General features: G+C 44.3%; 1 protein-coding gene across 16 annotated transcripts in view; it reads left to right on the top strand.

Moving 5' to 3' along the window:
* Positions 1-5,501: 5,501 nt before the first annotated feature.
* TCTN1 (tectonic family member 1) overlaps positions 5,502-20,381 on the top strand; it is a 57,946-nt gene continuing 43,066 nt past the window's right edge. For all 16 annotated transcript variants that reach the window (XR_012420641.1, XR_012420647.1, XR_012420642.1 and 13 more), the window contains exons 1-4: positions 5,502-5,748; positions 10,857-10,977; positions 17,265-17,395; positions 19,958-20,109. Coding sequence is in view for 3 of the 16 variants with exons in the window: in XM_065524809.2 (XP_065380881.1) it covers positions 5,529-5,748; positions 10,857-10,977; positions 17,265-17,395; positions 19,958-20,109 (624 nt within the window). In the remaining 13 variants the exon portion in view is untranslated. The remainder of the gene's footprint in view (positions 5,749-10,856; positions 10,978-17,264; positions 17,396-19,957; positions 20,110-20,381) is intronic.

The raw sequence follows: 20,381 nt of genomic DNA on the forward strand, positions 1-20,381 counted from the left end.
TGTCTACCCAAAAATAAAAATAAAAAAGGAAATAAGAAATATTCATAGAATTGCCCACCGAAGAAACCTGTACCCTGATGTGTAAGAAAAACCTTACATCAAAACTATTACACAAAAAATGTATACTGCATATAAATTATCCCTCTATAAACCTAAGAAAAAAGAAATGTGGAGCAAGTATGGCAAAATGTCAATTTATGAATAATCTTGGAGGAATACACAGTGGCTTTCTTTTCTGTGCCTTTCATCCTGTTTGGAAAATTTCTTTTTTTTTTTTTCAGAGAAGTCTTGCTCTTGTCCCCCAGGTTTGAGTGCAATGGCTTTATCTCGGCTCACTGCAACCTCAGCCTCCCGGGTTCAAACAATTCTCCTGCCTCTGCCTCCCAAGTAGCTGGGATTAAGGTGCCTGCCACCACTCCTGGCTAATTTTTGTATTTTTTAGTAGAGACGGGGTTTCACCACGTTGGCCAGGCTGATCTCGAACTCCTGACCTCGGCCTCCCAAAGTGCTGGGATTACAGGTGTGAGCCACCGTGCTCGGTTCCTGTTTGGAAAATTTCAATCTGAAAAGAATAAAAACAAAAATGATTTTTTAGAAAGCCGAGTTTATTCAAACTGCAGTCTGGTTCAATAATAGGATGCAAGGTTAAAACTGTATGGTAAGCTGGGTATGGTGACTCGTGCCTGTAATCCCAGCACTTTGGGAAACTGAGGTGGGTGGATCACTTGAGGTCAGGAGTTTGAGATCAGCCTGGTCAACGTGGTGAAACCCTGTCTCTACTAAAAATACAAAAATTAGCCAGGCGAGGTGGCGGGCACGTGTAATCCCAGCTACTTGGGAGGCTGAGGCAGGAGAATCACTTGAACCTGGGAGGTGGAGGTTGCAGTGAGCTGAGATTGGGCCATTGCATACCAGCCTGGGCAAAAGAATGAGACTTTGTCTCAACGAAAAAAAAAAGAAACCCAAAAAGAAAAAAAAAAAAAAACTGTATGGTAAACAAGGAATTCTTATTTCATTCCTGTTGGTGAATGTCTGTGACTGTATGTATGACTTTGTTTTAGAAAAGGTCAAATGGAAATGTGAGACCTTTCAAGAATGTGAAGTCTGCTCAGATAGTCCTTCTGTGCCCGTAACATTTCAGAAAACACTTAAAGAACAAGAATAGGCTGGGCGCAGTGGCTCATGCCTATAATCCCAGCACTTTGGGAGGCCGAGGTCGGTGGATCACTAGGTCAGGAGTTCGAGTATCTGGCCAAGATAGTGAAACCCCGTCTTACTAAAAATACAAAAATTAGTTGGGCACGGTGGCGGGCGCCTGTAGTCCCAGCTACTTGGGAGGCTGAGGCAGGAGAATCCCTTGAACCTGGGAGGCAGAGGTTGCAGTGAGCCGAAACTGCTCCACTGCACTCTAGCCTGAGTGACAGAGCAAGACTCAATTACAAAAAAAAAAAAAAAAAAAAAAAGGAGCAAGAATAGTACTCAGTGGTTGATGAGGTATGTGGGGACTGAGAGAATGAGAGCAGTTGAGGATTATTTTCTTCTAGGTGTTGATCTGGAAATCAATTACCCGACTAGTTACTTCAGTCAAAATGGTACAGCCAAACCTCTGTCTTCACACAGTCTTGATCCCTTTGTAGCTCTAAAGCAACCCCTTTAGGAAGCTTGATGACTCTGCCACCTCATTTGTGAAATGTTTGGGTAAGATGAATAAAAATAGATATACTAATCACCAGAAAAAAATTTATGCTTTTTTTTTTTTTTGAGACAGGGTCTCACTCTGTTGCCCAGGCCAGACTGCAGTAGTGTGACCATGGCTCACTGCAGCCCTTGACCTCCCGGCATCATGCAATCCTCCCACCTCGGCCTCCAGAGTAACTGGGTTTACAGGAACGTGCCATCATGCCCAGCTAATTTATTAATTTTAAGCAGGTTGGAGCCATGACTTCAGCAATAACAACAACAATAACCAATTCACCTCAAACCACACCAAAGAGCAAGACAGAGTGGTTGACACTACCTTGTGAAGTTAGCCTTAGTTTTGTTTCCCTACCTACATACTCCTCCTATCTTTGATTTTTTTTTTTTTTTCTTTCAGGCTCCTCATATATGGCAGCTTCTCAGCACAGAATTCTAAAAAGCTGAATTGTCTTGATCCTCCCAATGTCAGCATACACTATAAGGAATTGTGAATGCCAATAATCCTGGAGAAACAGATGGATATTTGAAATCACAAACATTTTTGCACAAACCAAATGTTGAGGTTTTGGGCACAATATGGAACTCAATCTTAGCCACTTTTGTGTCCTTCCATCCTAATGAGGGAACCTGCTAAGGCCAGGGACAAAAGGAAGGGAGAAAGTGTGTTCTGGGTTGAAAGATGAAAACAGGCTGTCAGAAATGGGTCACCTGTGAAATGAAAAGTTCCAGTGTTCCTAAGGTTTGCAAAATGTATCTGGGTAGGTGCAATCCTCATTCAGAGTCAAATGTCATAAAATTACTTTGGGGCCATCTACCAAGTGTTTATTTGAGATTGGACAAAAGAGGCAGTGAAACTGGCAAATCATATCATAGCAGGTCCTTGTTGGAAAAATGGGATATCAGACCTGAAGAGGATCTCAGAGGTCCTATAACCATAACAAAAATTATAAAACTGGATGGGAATGGTGGCTCATGCCTGTAATCCCAGCACTTTGGGAGGCCAAGGTGGACGGATCACTTGAGATCAGGAGTTTAAGAACAGCCTGGCCAATATGGTGAAATCCCGGCTCTACTGAAAATACAAAAATTAGCTGGGCTGGTGGCGGGTGCCTGTAATCCCAGCTACTTGGGAGGCCGAGGCAGGAGAATCACTTGAACCTGGGAGGCAAAGGTTGCACTGAGCCAAGATCCTGCTACTGCACTCTAGCCTGGGTGACAGAGTGAAACTCCATCTCAAAAAAAAAAAAAAAAAAAAAAATTATAAAGCTAAAGGACGAGTTATCAAAATTTAATCCAGCAGTCTAAAATTTCAAAACAGAAAGTAGAACAAAATGGTTCACAGGTATTAAGAAATAGGAAAGAAAGTAGAGGGCTGGAAGTAAAGAGGTTTAAAAGGAAAACAAATATGCCCTGGTTTTAGAAGTTATGAGATGAAGGTTTGGAAAATATACTTTTGGTGTTTTTTTTTGTTTTGGAGACGGAGTCTTGCTCTGTCACCAGGCTGGAGTGCAGTGGTGTGATCTTGACTCACTGCAACCTCCACCTCCCAGATTCAAGCAGTTCTCCCACCTCAGCCTCCTGAGTAGCTGGGACTACAGGCGCCCATCACCACGCTCGGCTAATTTTTGTATTTTTAATAAAGATGGAGTTTCACCATGTTGGCCAGGATGGTCTCGATCTCTTGACCTCATGATCCGCCCGCCTCAGCCTCCCAAAGTGCTGGGATTACAGGCGTGAGCCACCATGCCCAGTCTACTTTTGGTTATTTTTTTAAAAGAGGAAGCATTTAATCAGTTATTAAAAGCAGCCCAGAATTTCAGTCAGATGCTAAAGCAATCCTTCGCAGAAAAAAGAGAAATATCTGTCTTACACATTTGAGTGATTCAATTATATTTTTATACACTGTCTCTGGAATGCCACAGGAAGGTGCTAAAGATATCACTTTGATGATTTAATTTTGCTAAATACATTTAATAAACTAGATATATATATGCTGTTTGGCATTCTTTTGAATTGGTATATACATTTCTTGAATAAATACTGCATTATGTTTAAGGTTTTTTTGTTTTGGAGTGCAGTGGCCCGATCATGGCTCACTGTAGCCTTGAGCTCTCCGGGCTGAGGTGATCCTTCCACCTCAGCCTCCTGAGTAGCTGGGACTACAGACACGTGCCACCACACCTGGCTAATTTTTGTATTTTTTGTAGAGATATGGTTTCACCATGTTGCCCAGACTGGTCTCAACTCCTGGACTCAAGCGATCCTCCCAAAGGGCTAGGAGTACAGGTGTGAGCCACTGCGCCTGGCCATGTCTAAGTAGTTTGACATCTACTTCTGAATTGTACAGAGATTAAGTGTCAAAGGTGCAGCCAACATCCCTGGGCTTGGGTACCTCCTAAATAAGCCCATTCAGAATGGACAGGCTTTCCTAAATCTTAGGGTCTCCAGGTCATTTTGTAGCATTACAGTGGATTTGCTTTGTTTTCCCCTTTAAGATGTCTAAATTATTTTACTTAATTTTTGTGAAAGATTTTTGTCTTTAAAAAAGTTCTTAGGCCTGGCGTGGTGGCTCATGCCTGTAATCCCAGCTCTTTGGGAGGCTGAGGTGGGAGGATCACTTGAGGTCAGGAGTTTGTGACTAGCCTGATCAGCATAGTGAGACCCCTCGCTACAAAAAATAATGATAATAAAAGTTATTAAGTGTTCATTTGTCCCCTTTATCACAATACAGCAGACAGAAGTTATGTGGCAACCTTGTGAGATGCAGCTAAAACAAAAAAGGTGAAGCCAGTGTTGACAGAGTCTGGGATAGAGAGAATTCAGGGACAGTGATCTCACAGATCCCTATGCTCCTTTGAAACACCCACATTAGTGGTGTTGAGACGGCGCTTCCCAAATTTCCATCCAACTCATCTGCTTGTGTCGGGACATTTGTTAAAAATATTTATTCCTGGCTGGGAGTGGTGGCTCATGCCTGTAATCCCAACTACTCAGGACTCAAGAGGCTGAAGCAGGTGGATCACTTGAACCCAGGAGTTTGAGACCAGTCTGGGCGACGCCTGGGAGGGAGACCCGGGCGACGGAGGGAAACCTCGTCTCTACAAAAAAATACAAAAATTAGCTGGGTATGGTGGCGCGCGCATGAGTTCCCAGCTACTCAGGAGGTTGAAGTGGGAGGATTGCTTGAGCCCCAGAGGTCGAGGCTGCAATGAGCCGAGATCGAACCACTGCACTCCAGCCTGGGCGACATGTCGAGTGAGACCCTGTCTCAAAAAAATCCCCCAAAAACTGATTCCTGGGTCCTGTCCTAGCCTTACTGACTCAGGATCTCCTGAGGTGGTACCTGGAAATCCGTCTTTTTTTTTTTTTTTTTTTTTTTTTTTTGGTTGAGACAGAGTCTCGCACTGTCGCCCAGGCTGGAGTGCAGTGGCACGCTCACGGCTCACTGTAGCCTCCACCTCCTGGGTTCAAGCGATTCTCCTGCCTCAGTCTCCCGAGTAGCTGGAACTACAGAAAATCCACATTTTTTAAGTAAGCGCCGCAGACCGGTTGGGAACCACAGCTGGGATTTACACGCCTCTCGTTTATGCCAGCTTCACAGCCGCTCACTAGTGCTCGCCCTAGTGCTTGCCATCGCTGCCTCACCCAGGCTCCGCCCTCTGGCCTCATCCAGGATCCGCCCCCTGCCTCATCCAGGCTTCGCCCCCGTCAGTCTCCGGCAGCTTCTCGCGGCTTAGCAAGCCGCTTCCCGTGATGCCTCGCGCCTGGGTGTAGCGGTTGCCGGGCAACGCGCGGTCCCTGGCGCGGGCGTAGCTGGGACCCGCTGGAAGATGAGGCCGCGAGGCCTCCCGCCGCTCTTGGTGGTACTCCTGAGCTGCTGGGCCTCCGTGAGCGCCCAGACCGAGGCCACCCCGGCGGTGACGACAGAGGGCCTCAACTCCACCGAGGCAGCCCTGGCGACTTTCGGACCTTTCCCGTCGACCAGGCCCCCTGGTACTCCTAGAGCACCAGGGTCCTCCTCCGGCCCCAGGCCTACCCCAGTCACGGACGGTGGGTACTATGTGCCAGCTCCTGTGGTCCACAGGGATCCAACCTCAAGGGGGCAGCCCGGTTGAGGACGTAATAATGATAGCTAACGCTTATTGAGCACTTACTGTGTGCAGACACTAAGTGTTCCATAAACGTCCGTTCTTTAAACAATAACCCTGAGAGGTAGCTCTTACTATCACTGTCATGTAAATGAGAAAACCGGGTCTCAGAGAGTTTAAGTGGTACGGTATCAGACCTTTGAAAATACTTGAAGTGATCCCAGACAACAGTAATGCAAAGAGCAATAATGAATGAATCCTTGCAGCCCAAGACGAAATTAAGTCGAGACAATGGTGGAAATTGGTGCCTAGGCTGCATGGAACTTTCACTTAAAGAGAGGCCAAAGGTCTATCTTACTAAATGTGACTAGGTTAAGACGCTTGTCTGTTGACCTGAATTCTAAAAACCCAGGATTCCTCCTGTGTTGAATTGGAGGTGGGAAGCCATGGAGGGAGGGGTTATGCTCACTTCTTAGGAGTCATATTTAGGGATAATTAACATTTTTTTTTTCAGAAAATGATTGTCTAATTCTAGAATTACACATTTAGTGGAAATATTTTATAATCTAATTTGACGTTTGGCTGGCGCCGTGGCTCACGCCTGTAATCCCAGCACTTTGGGAGGCCAAGTCGGGTGGATTGCTTGAGGTAGGAGTTCAAGATCTGCCTGGTCAACATGGCGAAACCCAGTCTCTACTAAAAATAGAAAAATTAGCCGGGCATGGTGGTGCATGCCTGTAATCCCAGTTACTCGGGAGGCTGAGGCAGGAGAATAGCTTGAACCCAGGAGGCAGAGGTTGCCGTAATTACTACTGCACTCCAGACTGGGCGACAGAGCAAGACTGTCTCAAAAAAAAAAAAAAAAAAAAAAAATTGACGTGGATGACTTCAGAGAATGACTGTGACCCTCTAAGATTGAGTGCAAAACTTTGTGAATATGCCTTTTCCTGAGATGAGAGTTCATAGCAGCCGATTCTTAAAGTGGTTCATGATCTCAAAGTTTTTAAAATTTTCCAGTTGTGTGGATTGAGAGTAACCCCAATAGGTATGCAGTACTTTAAATCTTTTTTTCAGTCTTTTTTTTTTTTTTTTTTTTTTTTTTTGAGGCGAGGTCTCACTCTGTTACCTAGGCTGGAGTGCAGTGGCATGATTATATCTCACTTAAGTCTCAATCTACTGGGCTCAAGGGATCCTTTTGCCTCAGCCTTCAGAGTAGCTGGATCCACAGGTGTGCTCCCCCAGCTTGCTTTTTAATTTTTTTAATTTTTAGTAGAGATGAGATCTCGCTAAGTTGTTCAGGCTGATCTCAAACTCCTGGGCTCAAGTGATCCACCTTGGCCTTCCAAAGTGCTGGGATTACAGGTGTAAACAACTGTGCCTGGACTATCCCTTCTTAAGAAGATCTTTTCTCAGATTGATTAAGACTCAGTATTAGTAGGTAAAAAAGTCATCAGCTGGTATCTTGAACTCTAGAACTTAACTTCAGTTACTGAACCTTGATTTCTCCAAAAAGCTCTTTCTGAATTATGAGTAATCTGAAAGAAAAACTACAGAGAAATATATTTGCTATTTTAATATATAAACAGAGCTCTGTTTTATATTTAAATTGTTGATTTGATGAATTAGTAGGGAAGTTAAATCAGTGACAAACTGGGACAGAATGAAGCCAAGTATTCAATGTCTGAAACTCTAAGTAGTTTTTGGACTGGATTGTCTTTTATTCATGTAAGTACTCCATCTGTTAATGCATTTTCTCTCCAAAATAAAGCTATGCTTGAAACATCATTATTATAGCATGTGTTCAAGGCTGTTTTTCCATTATCGGGGATGAATTTGTACTTGTCCCCACATTTTATTTTTTTTTTGGATACAGGGTCTCACTCTGTCACTCAGGCTGGAGTGTAGTAGCATGATCACAGCTCACTGCAGCCTCGACCTCCTAGGCTCAGGTGATCTTCCCACCTCAGACTCCTGGGTAGCTGGAACTACAGGTGCATGCCACCACGCCTGGCTAATTTTTTGTAGAGATGGGGTTTTGCCATGTTGCTCAGGCTGGTCTCGAACTCCTGGCCTCAAGTGATTGCCCACCTAGGCCTCCCATAGTGCCTCCATACAGGCATGAGCCACCGCACTCTGCCTGTCGCCTGTCTTCACTTTTTTAAAGGACCTCTCTTAAGACTTGTGACAGTAATAACTCATTTGTTAACTGTTCACTTAGCACTGTGCTAAGCATTTCACCTATGATGTATCTCATTTAATCCTTACAACCTCATGAGGGTACTGTTATCCCCATTTTTCAGGTGGGTAAATTATTTGCCTAATTTTAGAACACACAACTTATAGATATTAGAGCAGGAGGCTGACTCTGAGTGGAGAACTGGATGGAACATTGCAGGTGGCTTGCAGGCAGTGTTGGTGGAGAAGAGTGATAACCCTTCATCTTGAATCTGGGCTCTGTTCATTAGTACCCTGCTCTACAAGCCAGGTGTGCAGATGCTATAGGAGGCAAGAGCAGCTGAGTGCTTCTTGGACCTGATGGGGCTCAACAGCTACTTGTTGGATGATTAAGTGCACTTGCATCCTGGGTAGAAACCTTTTTCCTAAGTGGAGTTATTAAACACTATTGCTTCGTCCTTAGTAGTCTTATAGCTACCTACAAGGGCTTTAAGTTTTGAAAACAAAGCAAGATTGTAATTTTAAACATACAGGGAACCTAAAGCACTTTTTATTTTTTACATTAGCATGCATAAGTTGTATCATTTTACTAAGCACATAGAAGAGTTCTCAATTAGAAGCACTCTAAACTTTAGGGGGAAAGCTTTTGTGTCTTAGACTAAGAAATTATCATGTATTAACAAAACCTTCCCCTTCACCTCACACATTTTTTTCCAGAGTGCATTATACCTTTTATGGGGTACTTTTTCTTTTCTTTTTTTTTTATCACCCAGGCTGGAGTGCAGTGGCGCAGTCTCAGCTCACTGCAACCTCCACCTCCCAGGTTCAAGCAATTCTCCTGTCTCAGCCTCCCAAGTAGTTGGGATTACAGCTGTGCGCCACCATGCCTAATTTTTTTGGTATTTTTAGTAGAGATGGAGTTTTACCATGTTGGCCAGGCTGGTCTCGAACTCCTAACCTCAGGGGATCCACCCTTTTCAGCCTTCCAGAATGCTAGGATTACAGGCGTGAGCTATGGGATATATTTTTCTTTTGTTTTCTTTTTTCTTTCTTTCTTTTTTTTTGGGGAGGGGATGGAGTCTTGCTCTGTCGCCCAGGCTGGAGTGCAGTGGCACGATCTCGGCTCACTGCAACCTCTGCCTCCTGAGTTCAGGTGATTCTTCTGCCTCAGCCTCCTGAGTAGCTGGGACTACAGGTGTATGCCACCATGCCTGGCTAATTTTTGTATTTTCAGTAGAGATGGGGTTTTACCATATTGGCCAGGCTGGTCTCAACCTCCTGAGGTTGAGACTATGTCTGGCTGCTCTGGGGTACATTTTTCTAAAGCTCCTTTTTATCGTGAAATAATTCATATGTACAAAAAAGAATGTTGGGTGGACACTAGCAGCATTTGCTTCAGATTCCTTTTTCGTTATTTTTGTTTTTTGGCTTGAGTTTCTTTTCTTTTTTTTTTTTTTAAGATGGAGTCTCACTCTGTCATCCAGGCTGGAGTGCAGTGGTGTGATCTCAGTTTACTGTAACCTCTGCCTTTTGGGTTCAAGTGATTCTCCTGCCTCAGCCTCCCTGAGTAGCTGGGATTACAGGTGCCCACCACCATGCCTGGCTAATTTTTGTATTTTTAAGACAGACAGGGTTTAACCATGTTGGCCAGGGTAGTCTCAAACTCCTGACCTCAAGTGATCTGCCCGCCTCCCAGAGTGCTGGAATTACAGGTGTAAGCCACCATGCCTGGCCTTGAAATCTTCTTTTGAAAAAGAAAACATTACAGATATGATTGAAGGTTGATCTTACTTCTTCCCTTCCAGCAATAATTGCAACCATAAATTCATTCTCTATTTTTTTAAAAGGGTTTTCTCTTCCTTATTTGACAGAATAAAATAGAGAATTGAAAATCCAGATAATCATTTTTGTTACAAAGCGGCAAAGAAAAATCATCCTTATTAATAATTAAAAGTTGGCCAGGAGCGGTGGCTCACGCCTGTAATCCCAGCACTTTGGGCAGCTGAGGCCAGTGGATCACTTGAGGTCAGGAGTTCGAGACCAGCCTGGCCAACATGGTGAAACCCCATCTCTACTAAAAATACAAAAAAAAAAAAAAAAAAAGCCGGGCATGGTAGTGCATGCCTGTAATCCCAGCTACTCAGGAGGCTGAGGCAGGAGAATAGCTTGAACCCAGGAGGCGGAGGTTGTAGTGAGCCAAGACTGCACCATTGCACTCCAGCCTGGGCAACAAGAGCTGAAACTCCTTTAAAAATAAAATAAAATAAAAGTTGTGACGTGGGGGAGATTCCTACCCTGCCCTCAAACCTTATTGTCTAAATCACCAAAGACATTCTGAGCACCTGAGCCGTTATGATTCTTGGCCAAGAATCTGTGAATATGAGTTCAGCTTTAAAGCAGCAGGTTATACATGAAGAGAGGGGCAAGGTTGAAAAACCTCTTTCCTGAAGGTTTAAGTGGGCCCTTCCTCTGACTGGTAATCTCCAGAGAAGGGGCTTAAGCACTTTGGAGTTTTAAACTGGTGGTTCTATGGTCAGGCAAATGGTTTAGGCGTGCTGGTTCTTAAACTTGTCTAATTATAAGTATCACCTGGAAAGTTTCTGAAAGCTGCAAATGCCTGGGTTTCGTATTCAGCTTATCAAATCAGCATCTCTGTAGGCAAAGCACTAACAGAACTTTCCAAGCGAGTCAGATCATTAGCAACTTTGGGGAAACCTCTAATTGTGGAATGCTCAAACTGACTCATTTCCACTTCACAAATTTCCCCCAAAATGCAATAGGAAAAATAAAATGGACCCTTTGTATGAAATTGACTTATGGTACACTGTGGTGGCAGGGGGCAGTCACCACCTGCTGATGGTGATGCTCTGGATCCTACCCCTCTTTTTTGTGCAGTTGCTGCTCTGTGTGTCTGTGACTTGTCCCCAGCACAGTGTGACGTCAACTGCTGCTGTGATCCTGACTGCAGCTCTGTGGATTTCAGTGTCTTTTCTGCCTGCTCAGTTCCAGTTGTCACGTAAGTTTACGTATGACACATGCAATTTTGATAAAATTTGACCAGGATAATACAATTTGGGGAAAGGGAAAACTTTCCCAGGCTTAAAAACCCAAACCTGATTTCCGGTGTTTTGCATCGTTCTGAAGCCATACTATCCAAACAAATATGTAAAAAAGTAGCTGTCCCTGGCCAGGTGCGGTGGCTCACACTGTAATCCCAGCACTTTTGGGAGGCTGAGGTGGGTGGATCACCAGATCAGGAGATTGAGACCATTCTGGCTATCACAGTGAAACCCCGTCTCTACTAAAAATCCAAACAAATTAGCCAGGCGTGGTGGCGGGCACCTGTCCCAGCTACTGGGGAGGCTGAGGCAGGAGAATGGTGTGAACCCGGGAGGCGGAGCTTGCAGTGAGCGGAGATCTCGCCACTGCACTCCAGCCTGGGCGACAGAGTGAGACTCGTCTCAAAAAAAAAAAGTAGCTGTCCCTTATCTGCATTCAACCAGGTGACTGTGCGGGCAAAAGAGAAGAGAGAATGTACATTAAAAGAATGTAATGAAACCTCTTTGTTTAGAGATTGAATCACATTTCAATTTGAGTTGTAAACAGACAGTGGTCACATTTTTTGTATCAGTGAATTAGTATAGCCTAGGGTGAAAAGTGCAGTTTAATTTCACAGCTTTTGTTGTGGACATAGTACTTGTAACAAAAAATTAGATAAGAAATCTTTTGTACTTTTCTGATATGTAAATCTACCAGGAATTCTCACAGTTCGCATTGTATAGAACAATGAAAAATGACATTCCCAGCTGATTATAAGGTAAAGAAATAATCTGTTCTGAATGATCTCTTATAATTGAGATTTCAAGCCTTTTTTTTTTTTTTTTAATGAGGTGGAGTCTCGCTCTGTCGCCCAGAGTGGAGTGCAGTGGTGCGATAGTGGCTCACTGCAACCTCTGCCTCCTGGCTTCAAGCAGTTCTCCTTTCTCAGCCTCCCGAGCAGCTGGGACCATAGGTGCACGCCACAATACCTGGCATATTTTTAGTGGAGCCGGGGTTTCACCATATTGGTCAGTCTGGTCTCGAACTGCTGACCTCAGGTGATCCGCCCGCCTTGGCCTCCCAAAGTGCTGGGATTTCAGACGTAAGCCAACGCACCTAGCTTCAAGGCTTTTTGAAAAACTAGCAACACTTAGAAGAGGCTCATTAATTCAGGATGGGACCAACTTAGTATTCAGAGATAGCTAATTTAAATTTAGCCTTATAGCAAGTTTTAGCAATTGATATTTGATAGGTGAACCTTTTAAGAGGTACATTGGGTTTTTCCTGTGGGAAACTATTTTATTGACTAATGGGATTTTGAGCCTATTTCTAGTATTGTAAAAATGCTCAGAGAACAGGGCAATGTAGTCAGATTAATTTTCTGGCTACCTGGCCTGTAGCATGTTTCAGTATTTGTTGAAAATCATTCTGTTTTCCTCCCTTAGTAAATACAGGATCCTGAAAGTGAGATTTTTGCTCCAACTTGGGGCTATTTTTTTTTTTTTTTTTTGAGACAAGCTGCTTTGTTGCCCAGGCTGGAGGGCAGGGGCTCCATCTTGGCTCACTGCAACCTCCACCTCCCGGGTTCAAGCAATTTTCCTGCCTCAGCCTCCTGAGGAGCTGGGACTACAGGCGTGTGCCACCACGCCCAGCTAATTTTTTGTATTTTTAGTTGAGACAGGATTTCACCGTGTTAGGATGTTCTCGAACTCCTGACCTCGTGATCCGCCCACCTCGGCCTCCCAAAGTGCTGGGATTACAGGTGTGAGCCACCGCGCCCCGCCTGGAGGATCTCTTTACTTCTGAACCATTAGTGCCTAGTAGAGCTCCTGCCACGTAGTGGGCCCTCATTAAGAATGAGTTGAATTGGCTGGGCACGGTGTTTCATGCCTGTAATCCCAGCTCTTTGGGAGACGGAGGTGTGTGGATCACTTGAGGTCAGGAGTTCGAGACCAGCCTGGCCAAGGCGGTGAAACCCCGTCTTTACTAAAAATACAAAAATTAGCTGGGTGTGGTGATGGGTGCCTGTAATCCCAGCTACTCAGAGGCTGAGGTGGGAGAATCGCTTGAACCTGGGAGGCAGAGGTTGCAGGAGCCAAGATTGCGCCATTGCACTCTAGCCTGGGCAACAAAAACGAAACTCTGTCAAAATAATAATAATAATAATAATAATAATAATAATAATGAGTTGAATGGATGAATGAATTTCTCCTCTCCATCTCTAACTGATTTCCTAGTGTCCCTTTTTGACTTCCTCTACCATTAGTCTTTTAGGCAGACACCAGGCCAGAAACCTGGAGGCTCCCCTGACCCCTGCCTCTTCCTTTCACTTTTCATGTCTCAGCAGTCTTTTCTTTCTCCCAACCTTTCTTGAGCACCTCCTGATGCCAGCACCAGGGACGTAAAGATGAGTTAGGCACTCTCCTGCCTTCAAAGAACTTACCATTGAGTAAGGGAGATAGAAGAGTGGATGGCAGTTTCTACATCAAGCACGATGAGAAGGCAGAGGAATGGCATCTAACTCAGCCTCACTAAGAAATGCTCCCCAGAAGACAGGAGCTGAGCTGGGTCCTGAAGGACACGTGGAAGATGGTCAGCATGGACCGAGGAGAAGGGCATTCCAGGCAGAGGGAGCTGCATGGGCAGAGATGGGGGATGCAGGATGGCCTGCTTAACTGCAGGTAACTCAGTGTGGCCAGAGAGGGGTGGGGTGAGAGGAGTACAGCAAAGAGATCAGGGGTCAGGTCCCCAGGGGCCTTGTGTGTATGCTGAGGGGTTTGGACTCTGTCCTGAAGTCCACAGGGCCTGGGTTGTTAAGAGGATCAGATTCACATCTTCTGTAATTCTGCAGCAGCATGTGCAGTGGATCACAAGGCCAAGCCTGATGGCAGAGAACCAAGTAAAAAGCTATAGCAGATGTGGATTAACGGTTTCCCTCCCCACCTTCCCCAAAAGCTGTGACAGTGGGGCTAGAGAGAAGTATCTAGATCTGATGATGATACTGAAATACTGCGCAGGACTGGGGAGGTGGTTGACTGGAGGGGAGTAAGGAGTCCCATTCTGTGGAGCCTTCCATCACTCTAGCCCTTATGGTCGTCCATCCCTGCTCCTACTTTATGAGCTCACACCTCATCCTGTCAGGCGCTCACTAAAAGACCTTCAGAAGTTATCATTATCTATAGGCTTCTTAACCTGGATTCAGATTGATTCCCACCTTCTTTCAGAGCCTGTTGCCTGCTACCAGCCATCTTGAATCCACTCCAGTCCAACCTCGGTACTCAGAGTTTCCCAAAGACCATGAGTCATTACCCAGCCTTGGCCATTGCTGTTCTTGCACTTGGATTTGCTTCCCATTCCTACTGTCTGTCTGATTTCTACTTATCCTTTAAGGCCCAGTAAAAACTGAATGATAATATCCAGTCTTGGCAAGAGTACAGGGAAATAGGCACTCTTACTACAGTGTTCGTGAGAATGTATATTGTGCACTTCTAGAGGGCAATCTGGGAGTGTGTCTCAGAAGCCTTAAATAATGTTACCTGCCTTTTGGCTTAGCAGTTCCACTTCAGGAAACATATCCTAAGGAAACACCTGGAGATACTCATAAAGATATATGTATAAGGATGTCATTATAGCATTACATATAATTGGGGAAAATTAGAAACCTAAACCAACAGTAGAGAATTGGTTGAACAAATTGGGGTATTAATAGGCTGGTATACAATGAAGCCACTTAGTATAATATTGCAAGTGCATATTAGGCATTATATATTAAGTGAGAAAAGCCTTAAAACAGTATGTAGAATATGGTCCCATTTTTGTTATGACTTTGTCTCTATACCATTATCTATCTGTCCAGCTAACTATTTTTTTTTTTTTTTGTAGAGACAAGGTCTCACTTTGTTGCCCAGGCTGGTCTTGAGCTCCTGGCTTCAAGTGATCCTCCTGCCGTGGCCTTCTCAAAGTACTGGCATGGTAGGCGTAAGTCACTGTGCCCAGCCTCTATATTTTTTTGAGACAGGTCTTGCTCTGTCACCCAGGCTGGAGTGCAGTGACACGATCATAGTTCACTGTAACCTTCCTCCTGGGCTCAAGTCCTCCTACCTCAGGCTCCCAAGTAGTTAGAACTATGGGCATCTGCCAGCATGCTGGGCTAATTTTTTCTTTGATTTTGTAGAGATAGGGGTCTGTGTTGCCCAGGCTGGTCTTGAATTCCTGGCCTCAAGTGATCCTCCTCAGCCTCCCAAAATGCTGGGATTAGAGGCATGAGCCATGGTGCTTGGCCTGTACCATATCCATATCTATAGCAAATTGATTGGGGTTTGTCAAATCTGGGATTGGTTGAAGACTTACAACTTCCTTTTTTTTTTTTTTTTTTTTTTTTGAGACAGAGTCTCACTGTGTCGCCCAGGCTGGAGTGTAGTGGCATGATCTTGGCTCACTGCAACCTCCCAGGCTCAAGCAATACTCCTGCCTCAGTCTCTGCATGCCACCACGCCTGGCTAATTTTTGTATTTTTAGTAGAGGCAGGGTTTCGCCATGTTGGCCAGGCCAGACCTGAGGTGATCCGCTGGCCTCAGCCTCCCAAAGTTCCGGGATTATAGGCATGATCCACTGTGCCTGGCCCTGTACCATAACTTGTAAGCATTAAACCTTCCAGATGACTGATCTCAGGTGGTCCACCCGCCTCGGCCTCCCAAAGTGCTGGGATTACAGGCATGAGCCACACTGTGCCTGCCCCTGTACCATAACTTCTAAGCATTAAACCTTCCAGATGACTCCACATTTTCTTATTCTCACAGTCCTTTGAAGACAGCTTTATTCTAAAGACAAGGAATTTGGATCTGTTCTGGGTACTTTTAAACAATCTGAAGGTCTGCAAAATTTTATCTAATTGATGCTATCAGAGTTTATAAGGTTCATTGACATAAAAATTATACCCTGATCTACATTTCTTGACAAGATTTCCTTAAAAGCTATTCTACTTGTCTCAATTTTTTTTTTTTTTTTCTGTTAGAGGAAAAAGTTTTAAATGCCAAACTTTTTTTTTTTTTTTAAAAGAGATCAGGGTCTCAGTGTGTTGCCAGACTGGCCTCGAACTCCTGACCTCAAGTGATCCTCCCATCTTAACCTCCTGAGTAGTTGGTAATATAGGTGCATGCTACTGTGCTTGGCCCAAATGCAAAATTTTTTTTTTTTTTTTGAGATGGAGTCTTGCTCTGTCACCCAGGCTAGAGTACAGTGGCACGATCTTGGCTCACTGCAAGCTCCACCTCCCGGATTCATGCCATTCTCCTGCCTCAGCCTCCTGAGTAGCTGGGACTACAGGCGCCCACCACCATGCCCAGCTAATGTTTTGTATTTTTAATGGAGACGGGGTTTCACTGTGTTTGCCAGGCTGGTCTCGATCCCTTGACCTCGTGATCCACCTGCCTCGGCCTCCCAAAGTGCTGGGATTACAGATGTGAGCCACCGTGCCCGGCCAATGCAAAATATTTTAACACAGAATAAACTAAATAAAAATGGATTCAGCCGGGTGTGGTGACTAATCCCTGTAATCCCAGCACTTCGGGAGGCCGAGGCAGGTGGATCATCTGAGGTAAGGAGTTTGAGACCAGCCTGGCCAACATGGTGAAACCCTGTCTCTAATGAAAATACAAAAATCAGCCAGGCGTGGTAGTGCACACCTGTAGTCCCAACTACTTGGGAGGCTGAGGCAGGAGAATCACTTGAACCTGGGATGCAGAGTTTGCAGTGAGCTGAGATCATGCCACTGCACTCCAGCCTGGGAGAGTGAGACTACATCTCAAAAAAAAGATCCAATTTTTTTTTTTTTTTGAGATGAAGTATCACTGTGTTGCCAGGCCGGAGTGCAGTGGCGTGATCTCGGCTCACTGCAACCTCCGCCCTTTTGGTTCAAACGATGTTCGTGCCTCAGCCTCCGTAGTAGCTGGGATTACAGGCACACGCCACCATGCCTGGCTAATTTTTGTATTTTTAGTAGAGATGGGGTTTTACCATCTTGGTCAGGCTTGTCTCAATCTCCTGATCTTGTGATCCGCCCACCTCGGCCCCCCAAAGTGCTGGGATTACAGGTGTGAGCCACCGTGCCCTGCCGGATTCAATTCTAATGTCATGCTTTCATAAATATCCTCCACATAACTGTTAACATAGTATAGTACAAGCATCTGACAGTTTTTAAATAATCTTGCTGAGATTGTGTGCTTATGTCTTGTAACTTCGTATTATTATTTTTTTAATTTTCAGGGGTGACAGCCAGTTTTGTAGTCAAAAAGCAGTCATGTATTCATTGAATTTTACAGCAAACCCACCTCAAAGAGTATTTAAACTTGTTGAACAGATTAGTCCATCTATTTTCTGCATTCATATTACAAACTGTAAGTATTTGACATTGATATGTTTTGTGAAACTCTGGAAATTTTTTCTCAAAGTTATGGAAAAATGTCAGATTTATTGTATGATTATGATTATTATTTTTTTGAGACAAAGTCTTGCTCTGTCATCTAGGCTAGAGTGCAGTAGCACAATCTCAGCTCACTGCAACCTCTACCTCCCAGATTCAAGTGATTCTCCTGCCTCAGCCTACTGAGTAGCTGGGATTACAGGTGCCTGCCACCACGCCTGGCTAATTTTTGTGGTTTCTTTTGTTTGTTTGTTTGTTTTGAGACGGAGTTTCACTCTTGTTGCCCAGGCTGGAGTGCAATGGCTCGATCTCAGCTCACCACAACCCCAGCCTCTTGGGTTCAAGCAAGTCTCTTGCCTCAGCCTCCCAAGTAGCTGGGATTACAGGCATGGACCACCATGCCCAGCCAGTTTTGTATTTTTAGTAGAGTTGGAGTTTCTCCATGTTGGTCAGGCTGGTCTCGAACTCCCGACCTCAGGTGATCTGCCCGCCTCGGCCTCCCAAAGTGCTGGGATTACAGGCGTGAACCACCGCATCCAGCCCCCTTTTTTTTTTTCTTTTTTTTTTTTTTTGAGACAGAGTCTTACTCTGTCACTCAGGCTGGAATGCAGTGGCACGATCTCAGCTCACTGCAACCTCTGCCTCCCGGGTTCAAGTGATTCTCCTGCCTCAGCCTCCCGAGTAGCTGAGATTACAGGCACCTGCCACCACACCCAGCTAATTTTTTATTTTCACTAGAGATAGGGTTTCACCATGTTGGCCAGGCTAGTCTCAAACTCCTGTCGTTAAATGATTCTCCTGCCTCAACCTCTCAAAATGCTGAGATTACAGGTGTGAACTGCCTCGTCCAACCCTCAGTTAGATTTAAAGCAATTATTCTATGTTTTGCTATATGTATAGTGTATCTCTTTAGAGACCATTTCACAGGTAATAGGAAGTAACTTTATAGACCTGTGGGCATGCACATTTTCTTTAAAAGTAATTATGTTTGTGTAGTTGTCTTTTGAAACCTTATACTTATCTCAAAGGTGTTTATAATATGCAGACATACATAGGAATCTAGGTTTCTATATATACATGTTTTTTTTTTTTTTTTGAGACGGAGTCTTGCTCTGTTGCCCAGGCTGGACTGCAGTGGCCGGATCTCAGCTCACTGCAAGCTCCGCCTCCCGGGTTTACGCCATTCTCCTGCCTCAGCCTCCCGAGCAGCTGGGACTACAGGCGCCCGCCACCTCGCCCGGCTAGATTTTTGTATTTTTTAGTAGAGACGGGGTTTCACCGTGTTAGCCAGGATGGTCTCAATCTCGTGACCTCGTGATCCGCCCGTCTCGGCCTCCCAAAGTGCTGGGATTACAGGCTTGAGCCACCGCGCCCGGCCTACATGTGTTTTTTTAACTTTATTTCCTCCTGGTTTAATGGTTGAAAATCAGGCTCAGCTTTGAACATTACCTGTGGTTTCTATTTCCTTTTTTTCTTTTATTTTTACTAAGAATATTTGCATGAAAACAGGATCTTTATTTTTATCTGAGCATTTAGCTCAAATATATTTCTAGATCCAAAGTACAAGTGCATGTAAAATGTTATCAGGATATCAAAGATCAGAGACACATTTATGCTTTTATTTGTCAATTAAACTCTGTCATATTTTCAGAATATCTTTACAGATTTTGGTTTTATTCTCTTGTGATTGAACAGACAGATGCTCTGTGTGGTTTGTAGTCTGAAGTGATAACTGGCCAGTGACTCAGGTTCTCTGTTGTAACACCAGCCCAGTGAACATGCCAGCCTGCTCCCTTCTCTCTCTTCTGTACACAGCACATTTTTCTCCAGGACTTTCACAGTGGCTGTGTGAGAGTAGAAATCGGATTCTTTCATTCCCACAGGCATCCGGAGAGAGCTTCTCCTTACAGGTTGATACAGCAGACTCATCAGTCCATGGGCTAGAGAAATAGACAGATTATTATCGGCTTCTGTTGTGCTGTTCACTTGTAGATGCTATCAACTATTACTTCCCCATTATTAGAAGAAGCAGGCTGAGTCTGGAGGTCCTGTTTATTGAATAAGCTTTAAAAATTCCTGGGAGAAGTGAATATGGAAAAAGACACTTTTTTTTTTTTTTTGAGATGGAGTCCTGCTCTGTCGCCCAGGCTGGAGTACAGTGGCGCCATCTCAGCTCACTGCAACCTCTGCCTCCTGGGTTTCAGTGATTCTCCTGCCTCAGCCTCCTGAGTAGCTGGGATTACAGTTGTGCACCACCATGCCTGGCTAATCTTTGTATTTTTAGTAGAGACAAGGTTTCACCATTTGGCCAGGCTGGTCTCAAAACTCCTGACCTCAGGCGATCCGCCCACCTTGGCCTCCCAAAGTGCTGAGATTACAGGTGTGAGCCAATGTGCCCAGCCAAGACACTATTTGTTTTTTACATCAGCCTTAATGCTATTAAAAACTGTTTCCAAAACCTTTATATATATCATACATACTATACATATATTTTATACCGATTTAAAATACTGTTTTTTTTTTTAAAAAAAAACAGATAAGCCTGCATTATCCTTTATTAATCCAGAAGTACCTGATGAAAATAATTTTGATACATTGATGAAAACATCTGATGGTTTTACATTGAATGCTGAATCAGATATTTCCTTCACAACCAAACTGGATATTCCTACTACTGCTAAATATAAGGTGAGCCTGAACTTGATTGATTCTTTTCATCCCATCACAAATGTCTTGTCCTTGTAAGTTAATTTTCAGGTTACCAGCAAAACTGTCTTCGCTGAGACAGAGTTGATATTACAGACTAAATAACTTAATGTTCATGCCTACAAATCAAAGATCATGAAAATTAAAACTGAATATTTGAAGATGGATTAAAGACTTAAATGTAAGACCTAAAACCATACAAACCCTAGAAGAAAACCCAGGCAATACCATTCAGGACATAGGCATGGGCAAAG

This window comes from Macaca fascicularis, chromosome 11, assembly GCF_037993035.2.
Source record: "Macaca fascicularis isolate 582-1 chromosome 11, T2T-MFA8v1.1".
In the NCBI taxonomy this organism is placed as follows: Eukaryota; Metazoa; Chordata; class Mammalia; order Primates; family Cercopithecidae; genus Macaca; species Macaca fascicularis.